This window comes from Sorex araneus, chromosome 1 (genome assembly GCF_027595985.1).
Source record: "Sorex araneus isolate mSorAra2 chromosome 1, mSorAra2.pri, whole genome shotgun sequence".
Classification (NCBI taxonomy): Eukaryota; Metazoa; Chordata; class Mammalia; order Eulipotyphla; family Soricidae; genus Sorex; species Sorex araneus.
In genome coordinates, this window is record NC_073302.1 from 51538682 (window position 1) to 51548654 (window position 9973).

The 9973-nt window shown below is 45.3% G+C and overlaps 1 protein-coding gene and 1 pseudogene across 1 annotated transcript; both read left to right on the plus strand.

Annotated features, from left to right (window-relative positions):
* Nucleotides 1-991: 991 nt before the first annotated feature.
* LOC129399686 (interferon omega-1-like) lies at nucleotides 992-1579 on the plus strand. The gene has a single exon (XM_055120729.1). It carries the CDS (start codon nucleotides 992-994, stop codon nucleotides 1577-1579), a length of 588 nt encoding a protein of 195 aa, XP_054976704.1.
* Nucleotides 1580-8954: 7375 nt separating this feature from the next.
* On the plus strand, nucleotides 8955-9534 carry LOC129399776 (interferon omega-1-like; annotated as a pseudogene).
* Nucleotides 9535-9973: the final 439 nt, after the last annotated feature.

Consider the following 9973-nt stretch of genomic DNA (forward strand, 5'->3'; position numbering starts at 1 on the left):
CTCGATCTGTTTTTCTAACTTTCCTTCTGAGCACTATGGTTCTCAATACAGAAGGTTATCATGTATATAACTTGACCAACTATAAACACTCAGTGGTTCTGTCCAGAGTGATCTATTCTAATTGTTATTGTCATACTGGTCTCTTATCAATTCTAACTGCTCTTCCCCTCTCACCTGCCCGGCGTGAGCACACAGACACACACAGACACAAAGACACACACATTTGTGACAAGCTCTAACCATTGACCAGTGTGACCAATTTCTGTATACAGACTTTGGAGCCAACGTTTATGTTGTGTCTACACACATGTTGAATTTTGCTTTCTTGCATAGTTTCTATTTATCCTGACCTTATGGCCCTAGTGAAGAGAACCACATGGACCTATAGGAATGTCTCTAATAGGGAATTATCAGAGAAGCTCCTTTGGTAATATACATCACTCTCTACGTAAATCAAAAGTAAATGAAAACTACCTTTGTTTTTACTAGAGAACTGCAAGGGAGGGCTGGTTTCCCCAAACACTTACAGACACCCACAATTCTTTCTACATCAACTAAGGAGTGAGTAGACAGTGGTAGACATAGGTCTAAAACTGTTTCTAAAAGATAGCAGAGCAAATATAATTAACAAAAAAGTAAGTATACTTTTATGCCTACCTTAACACACTTCTGTCGTTCAGAGAAAGAACTTTTTCAATGGCTGCCAAGCATACATTTGGATTGAGTCATACAAATTTCCTGGGAAAATTACATTTTTCTGCCCCCCAACCCCCCACCAAACGTTTAAGACATTGTTTCATGCCACATGGAGAAAACTTAAATGAAAACCAGAAAATGGGAAGTAAAAGTAGAGGGCAAAAGTAGAGGGCAAAAGTGAAAATCTGGGTACCCTATTTAAGGGGTATACTGGGAGAGCGTCTTCAGAGAACCCAGACTCCAGGGTTCACCCCAAGCTCAGCTCAGCCAGACCAGCGCCTTCCTCCCGCTCCCAATGGCCCTCCTGCTGCCTCTGCTCATGGCCCTGGTGCCACTCAGCTGGGGCCCTGCTGGCTCTCTGGGCTGTGTCCTGCCTCACAACCACGTCCTGGTCAGCAGGAGGAACCTGGAGCTGCTGGGCCAGATGAGGCGAGTGTCCCCGTTGTCCTGTCTGCGGGACAGAAGAGACTTCGGCTTCCCCTGGGAGGCGGTGGCCGACGGCCAGTTGCAGAAGGCCCCGGCCCTGTCTGCGCTGCACGAGATGCTCCAGCAGCTCTTGCAGCTCTTGCTGAGAGAGGGCTCGGCGGCCGCCTGGAGCCCGGCCCTCCTGGAGCCGCTGCGCACGGGGCTGCACCGGCAGCTGGAAGACCTGGACTCGTGTTTGGTGCAGCTGAGTGCAGACGAGGGCTCTGCCCCTGGCCTCTGGGGCTCCACCGTGGCCATGAAGAGGTACTTCCGGGGCATCGCTCGCTACCTGCGAGAGAAGAAATACAGCGAGTGTGCGTGGGAGGTGGTCAGAGTGGAAATCATGAGATCCCTGACGCTCTCGGCAGCCTTGCAAGGAAGGTGGAGCATTAAGGATGAAGACGTGGAGTCTTCGTGAACTGCACCTCAATCAGGAACATGCCATCAGACATTGCACATGTCTACGGACATTTGAGAAGCCTCTTACATCAATTTAATTTATATAATTTATTGAAATGATTCAGCTGGTACTTTGTCCATGTTATTACATACATGAATACATGTTGAATACGTGTTAAAAAATATTCAGCCTCAGAAAGGTTCCTCAGAGAGGATCACCCAGATGTTATTTATTTATGTATTTATTATTTATTTGATTCTCAATCTGATATTTATTATTTTATATAATATTATTTGTTACTATAATGCATTAAAATTTGGAACATTATTTTACCTATAATAGTGTTATTTATTAAATTGTCAAAGAGAAGCTAACTGAATTTAAATTATTCATTTCTTTTTTGGGGTGGCCACCCTTGGTGTTACACAGGGCTTACTCCTGGTTCTGTGCTCAGGGATCACTCCTGGTGGTGCTCCCATGAACCAAACAGAGTGCCTCTGATAGAATCTCAGTTGAGTGCATACAAGCAACTATCTTAAATGCTCAACCATCTCTCCAGCTGAGTGTTCATTTTAAAACTTAAATCCTCATGCGTTTCAATTAAATCACCTCAGAAAAGTATTTGTCTTCAGTCCTGTGGAGTAGTTCATTTCCTATAAACATCTTTCAAAATCTGGGCTTTCATGGGATTCAAGGCATCTTGGAAAATATGAGAAATGGTTACCCTTATGTTGGAGGTGAAACTTATTTACACTCAGTCTTCAGCTCAGGTTTGAGTGAGGAGTGGTCTGATGGCTGCTCTTTATTGGCAGATCCTGAGACCTGGCACTCTTTCTCCCATCCTCTCCCGGACTGATTTACTGAATCCATCTCTTCATTTCTCCTTCTCCACTCCCTCCACCTTACTACCATGCACACAGGCATGTGTGATCTCTTGTGAGTTTTAGCTTCAAGGATTCTATTTGGCAAAATCCAGAGAGAATGTAGTGAATAGGGAGCTCTAGGCTTTTTCAAAATGTTGAAAAGAGGTTTTGAGGAGTGATTGTTCTAGGGGCATTTTGGCTGCCGGACAAAATGCTGCTGCAAAAATGAAATGGTTGCAGAATCAAGAAGGAAAAGGCAGGAATTGCACAGAAACATCTGTAAAGGCTGAAAGCCGACTTGGTCCTGCTTCGTTTCATTTCATTTCACTTCTCCACAACATCCTTCCTTACCTGCTGTCCTACTGATCTGGCACCTGACATAAATTATTTAAAGAAAGTACATAGGTCATAAGGTATCACTAAAACATAGCAAAGAAGAGAGTCATTTTGAAAATATGATTGGTAAGTTTGCTTCTATTATAACCAAAACATTTACAGTAAAAATGTGTTAATTAGGTCAGGGTGGACTGATCATACAGTGGGCAGGGTGCTTGCCTGCGGCAGACAGCGTTCAATTCCCAGCACCCCAAATGACTCCCCAAGCCTCACCTGGAGTCATCCCCGAATCTCCAGCCAGGATTAAGCTTTGAGCACTGCCAGGTGGCCTCAAACAACCACAGACAAGATATAGAGGGTTTGAGTGAAAAAAATTTTAATGACCTGTGCCGGGAACCAATGCCTAAGAACAGCCAAAAACCCATGCCTGGGAACCAATATGTCAGTACAAACTGACCTGTAACTAGGAACAACCGCTTCTTGGGAAAGGTTGCAGAACAATGCCCAGGGAAACTGCCATCGGGGCCCACATCCAGTTTTGTTAAATGTTTGCATTCTTTGCTATTCTCCCATTCTGCCCACTTCCTCATATAATCAATTATAAAAGACTAGCTTAGGAGAAATAAATTGGAGCTTTCTCCCATTCTTGTGTCTGTCTGTGTCTGTCTCTTTCTCCTTTTGTCTGTCTCCTTTTCACTTTCGCACCCTCTCCCGGCTACCCACGTTGACCAAGTCCCGAGGGTCGGGACAGACCTGAAGTTAGATAAAAATGACATAAAGTTTCCCCTTGAGGCAACAGAAAATATCTAACATGTGAAATCTCTTAGGGGAAAACAGTAAACTTGAAAATATTAAAAAAAAACTGGCTAGATTTTAAAATATTGGATAGCAAGGTGATTTCATAATTAAATAAATATAACCTTAAATATGAAGTTTAATTACCGAAGTAAACATAATTTAAAGAGTAGGTATAAAATATTATTTTTTACTTAATGTTTTATTGAATCATCATGAGATACAGTTACAAAGCTTTTGTGATAAGACTTCAGTCATTCAATGTTCCAACACCCATCCCTCCAGTGTACAGTTCCCAACACGAATATTCCCCATATCCCTCCTGCCACCCCACCCGCACCACAGCCTGTCTCTATGTCAGTGGTTGAAATTGTTCTTCTGTCCTTCTCTCTCTCTCTCTCTCTCTCTCTCTCTCTCTCTCTCTCTCTCTCTCTCTCTCTCTCTCTCTCGGGCAGTTTGCTTGTAGGTCACATTTTACCAAGAAGTATATTTTTTGGGGGGAGGTCACACCCAGCGATGCTCAGAGGTTATTCCTGGCTCTGCATTCAGGAATTACTGCCAGTAGTGCTTGGGGGACCATATGGGATGCGCAGGATTGAACCCTGGTGGGCTGCGGGCAAGGCAAATGCCCCACCGCTCCAATCCCAAGAAATATAAATTTTAATCTTGAATGTTCTAATTTTTTAAGTTAAATTCACTTAACATAAACTGCTCCAAATTTCAATATCTAAATAGTAAAAATATATATTAGGAATTATTAAATCACTATTCATACAATTATTACTATTACTATTACTCATTAATAAAATTATTTGAAGTCTAATCCAACTTTGCTTTTTCAGCGTTTATTACCGCCCGCACTTAAACGCGGGTGTGGAGAGTCCGGGACTGTGCCAGGCTGCCGCCAGCGCATCCTCCAGGGCTTCTGGCCCCTGGGGTCGCGCCCGCCCTCACCCCGCGGGCATCCCGGGACCGCGAGGCGCTGCAGCTGTGCCCGCGCCTTGGCTCACAATTCGCACTCACGGCTCAGAAACGTCCGATTCTGTGCGAACCACCAACCACGCCCTGATCTTTAGCCTCCCCTCTCTCGTAGACTCCAAAAGTTGCCCGAAACGCTTTTGCTGGCGTTTCCAGCGAGAGTCAAGCACCGAATCAGGCGGCGGGCAGCCGGGCGATCACGGGCTCCTCTGCCCGGGCGATGCGTTGGCGGAGTTGTCGCGGCCGCCGCGGTGGCGCTAGTCTTCAGGGACATAAAGCAACCGGCGGAGCAACTGGGGCGGTAGCATAGTGGGTAGGACGTTAGTCTTACACGCAGCCGACTCGGGTTCGGTTCCCAGCATCCCATATCGCCAGTAACCCCTGTTGCATCGCCAAATTTCTTCCAATATTTTTGAATTCGCGCCAGAACGCCCAGAAACGCCACCTGCGCGCCCTCCAGCAGAATCCCGCTTGCTGGGAACCAGCTAATAGAAAAACCGCCACGAGTTGCTGTCACCGTGCCAGCGCGCCCCCTCGAGGACGCTCAGGGAAGCACTGAAGCTCGCCATGGTGCCCAAGTACTTGCTGATGGCAGGAGTGATGCTCTACCTCCTCCCTGCCTGCTCTCAAGAATGGAGCCAGGCTCTGGAAAACAGTGAAAAGAGGGAAAATAGCTACGCTTCTGAGTCAACTGCAAAACACCCCGTCTCACTCATGCCTGAATGACAGAGCACACTTCCAATTTCCTTGGAAGAGAGGCAATAGCACCCCAATCCAGAAGAGTCAAGGCGCCTGTTTCTACCAACTGATGCTCCAGCACATCTTCATGCTCTTCAGCACTGAGCACAGCCTCGCTGCCTGGACCCGCAGCGTCCTGGAGAAGCTACTCTCAAGCCTTCATCACAGCCTGGAACATCTACATCTAGAACCCAGAGAACAGGGCAGCCCAGCTTGTCTCTCTTCGGGAATGAAAGAACTTGTGAGAAAGTACTTCCAAAGAATCAAGCTCTATCTGAATCAAAAGAAATACAGTGCGTGTGCCTGGGAGATTGTCAGGGGAGAAATTCAAGCCTCCTCTTTCCTCATGAAACAATCACCAAAGAGAAGGCAGCACCCCAGAAAGGTGTATTTGGCACATTCAAAGGTGTATTTGGCACATTCAGACCACCAATTTCTATATCAGCGGACAAGTATCTGAGAGCCAAAAGGTGGCTCTCAAATATTTTAAAAATATATCATCTTTATTTTCATTACCATTATTTTAGAAATATTTCATCAAGTATCTGTAAAAGAGAAGTATGTCTGAGGCTTTACTTAAGCCACTAATCTCCTTCCTGAGGTTGGGGTCCCCTGGTATGTAAGCACCTCCCCAAGTGCCCCACTTACTAATGCCATCCTATCAGACACTAGGACTTGAACTTATAGATTTGGGAGCGAAGCATATCACACACATTCAGACTCTAGTATCTGCCATTTGAAGAGAAAGAGCCTACAGCTTAGAGGGATCAGCTGCCTATGCAAAATGAGTCAGAATAGGAAATGACTCACTGTGCTTTGTGCATATGATTACAACCAGCATTCAACCCAGATGATAGCCACACTGGACAAACCCCGCCAAGGTCTGCCTTAGTGTATTCTGGCTGTGCAGGTGTGATAGAACAGAGACAAAGCAAGACCAGTGAGTGTTGGAACTTGTTAAACCTTATAAGCAAGTAAAGACCTGGTCAATGCTTTACGCTTGATTAATAACTGCTATTTTATTCAACTAAACATAGTGTAATTCAGTGCAAGATTTGGCCACTGTAAGGGCTTAATTTTTCTCCAATGCATTATGTCACTAACAATGTTTGCAATAAAAGCACAGGCCTATCTCAAGGTTCTAATCCAAAGGTTTCACTACTCAGTCCAGGTCCTGTTTGGCCCTTGCTGAGTGGACTCTGCAAAGCTTTAGTTTATTCCTAGGATCCCAAGAAATCACAGAAGTCACAGTAACAACTTCCAATAAAAAAATCAGCCCTTGGGGCTGGAGTGATAGCACAGCGGGTAGGGCGTTTGCCTTGCACGCGACCGACCCAGGTTCAAATCCCAGCATCCCATATGGTCCCCTGAGCACCACCAGGGGTGATTCCTGAGTGCATGAGCCAGGAGTGACCCCTGTGCATTGCTGGGTGTGACCCCAAAAAAGCAAAAAATAAATCAGCCCTCAAAGGGTTAAAAATTACTTTATTACATGGTAGAAATTAACATTTTATTCAAGTCACACAAAATATATTCTTTTATGAGAATTTTTCAAAGAAAATCTGGGGTGTCTATTTACAAAGAGGACACCAAATCATCTACCTAGAATAGAGCAGATATTCTCAATGAAAATGTAGGAAACATCACCATAGTTTTGCCTGTGTAATTCTGTGTCTGCTCTTATTCTTCCCCTCTGTCATAATCTCTACTACCCAATTTCTTGTACTTTGCTAATTTCTGGATGTGATTTTGGCCTTGGTCAGATCAATTCCTGCTATCCTTCTCATACCATTCAGACCTACATTTATTTATTCTTTGTGTCTACACAAAGAATTTTGTAGAATTTTGCTTTCTTAGAAAGTTGAAATTAAAAAAAAAGTCTAAGGTCTTGAAAATAAAAGAAAGGAATGGTGCAGCTCCTTTGTCTGTTTTAAATTCCTTTACTTGTATTTACCTCAGACCGAACCTTGACTCAATAGACCACAATTCAAGCAGAAATTGTTGGAATATTTCCCCTTTTCCAGCTGCCTTCTGGAGTTTTGTCACAGAAACCTTTTGTCACAGAAACCTAGCTGATCTTTGACCCGCAGGCAGATCTAAGGTGCTAGCCAGGCTTGATTTGACATTGTAGATTCCAGGCTGCAGCCCAGCCTGGTCTTTGGGATGTAAATCCGAGTGCTTTCAGCCCAAAGAAGGCTTCAGTTTTGGTTTTGTATCTTCTTGGGGGGGGGGGGCCTAGATTAACGGCCTGCAGATACAAGAGAATTATGTTGCCTCAATGTTCTTCCTGTAAGATCTTTTGGTGCCTTTGGTGACGTCAATGTATGCGCCCTTTGGAAGGGCCATGATCAATAAAAGGGGTTCGGAGAGAAGGTGAAGGGGGGAAAGTGTATAGAGGTGGAAAGTGTATAGAGGTGGAAAGGTGTAGAGAGGACAGAGAGTGTATAGAGGGAAGATTGGAATAAACTGCAAGTGAGACCAACCATCATGGCTCCGTTCCTTCCTTCGCCTGCCACATCTTCGCCATCAACCTCCCCGGGGTGGGGGAAGTGGCTGGAGGCTACCGAACTCAGGTGGCGGGAGAGACAGCTGCTGCCCTAGGCCCTGGGCCTGGCTCGGTGCAGTGAGGCGTCCCTTTCCTCGCCCGCGCCCTTTCTTTTTATTTTTATACAGAAATACTCACCATCTCAGTTTTTCATCCCTTGGTTTCTGGAGAAAAGGTGGGGATAGTGGAAGAGTCACCCTGAAAATGCAGAGACAAGGGGGAAGGTGCTGAAGTTTACCTTAGGAGGACAATGAAACAATTGCCCCTAGAATTGGAGAATTCTAGATTCTTCAGGTACTGCGATACATGTTTGGGCTGCAGTAAATGTAGCTTGAGAATTCTAACTCCAGAGGGATTGTGTTCCTAGATGCGATGTCTGCCTTGTGTATGAGGTAATGCTGGGCTTAGTATAAAAGGATGTAGGGATTAACCGATTCCTAACATTTCTACAATTTCCTCAGAACCTGGATTCCTGCTGAGATCCCAGAATAGCCCGGGTGTCACCTCAGCTCTATAGTAAGAAAAGTTGGAAAAAGGATAAAGTATGTGTTATCCTGACCTTGTGAGCCTACAAAGCAGAACCAATAGACATGCACAAATGTCTCCAATAGGACAGTATCAGAGAAGCTCTTTTGTTAATATGCATCACCCTCTAAGTAAATCAGATTGTAAAGGAAAACGTCTCTGGTTTGTAAGGACCAAATTACAAGGGCAGGTTGGTTTCCCCAAACACAGTCACCTGCAAGCTGGGGAGAGATTGTCTTCCTACCTCATCTAAGGGTTGTGTACACAATGGAAGGCACAGGTCTGAAACTATGTTCCTAAGACATAGAAGAGCAAGAATCGTAAAGGAAACAGTGAGTGCATAGATATACCTACCTACTCACACTAATGCCATGAAAACAAAAGATTTTTCATTGGCAGTCATACACATTTTCTATTTATTTTGTGACTCACCAAATCAAAAGTTTAAGCTCTTGCTTGAAGTCACATGGAGAATACTTCTATGACAACCAGAAAATGGGCTGCAATAGACAGCAGTGGTAGCCTATTTAAGGGTGACACTCAGATAACGTCATCAGAGAATCCAGACTCTTAAGCTCAGCTCAGCCAGACCAGCACCTTCCTCCCGCTCCCAATGGCCCTCCTGCTGCCTCTGCTCATGGCCACTCAGCTGGGGCCCTGCTGGCTCTCTGGGCTGTGTCCTTCCTCACAACCTCGTCCTGGTCAGCAGGAGGAACCTGGAGCTGCTGGGCCAGATGAGGAGAGTGTCCCCGTTGTCCTGTCTGCGGGACAGAAGAGACTTCGGCTTCCCCTGGGAGGCGGTGGCCGACGGCCAGTTGCAGAAGGCCCCGGCCCTGTCTGCGCTGCACGAGATGCTCCAGCAGCTCTTGCAGCTCTTGCTGAGAGAGGGCTCGGCGGCCGCCTGGAGCCCGGCCCTCCTGGAGCCGCTGCGCACGGGGCTGCACCGGCAGCTGGAAGACCTGGACTCGTGTTTGGTGCAGCTGAGTGCAGACGAGGGCTCTGCCCCTGGCCTCTGGGGCTCCACCGTGGCCATGAAGAGGTACTTCCGGGGCATCGCTCGCTACCTGCGAGAGAAGAAATACAGCGAGTGTGCGTGGGAGGTGGTCAGAGTGGAAATCATGAGATCCCTGACGCTCTCGGCAGCCTTGCAAGGAAGGTGGAGCATTAAGGATGAAGACCTGGAGTCTTCGTGAACTGCACCTCAATCAGGAACATGTCATCAGACATTGCACATGGCTACGGACTTTTGAGAAGCCGCTTACATAAATTTAAATTATATAATTTATTGAAATGATTCAGCTAGTACTTTATCCATGTTATTACATACATGAATACATGTTGAATACATGTTAAAAAATATTCAGCCTCAGAAAGGTTCCTCAGAGAGGATCACCCAGATGTTATTTATTTATGTATTTATTATTTATTTGATTCTCAATCTGATATTTATTATTTTATATAATATATTTTGTTACTATGATGCATTAAAATTTGGAACATTATTTCACCTATGCTAGTGTTATTTATTAAATTGTCAAAGAGAAGCAACCTGAATTTAAATTATTCATTTCTTTTGTTTTGGGGCAACACCTGGTGTTGTCCTGGAATGGCTCTGGTTTTGTTCTCAGGGAA

Excerpts from the sequence above, each read along its gene's own strand:
- LOC129399686 (XM_055120729.1), top strand. The coding sequence starts at position 992 with ATGGCCCTCCTGCTGCCTCTGCTCATGGCCCTGGTGCCACTCAGCTGG.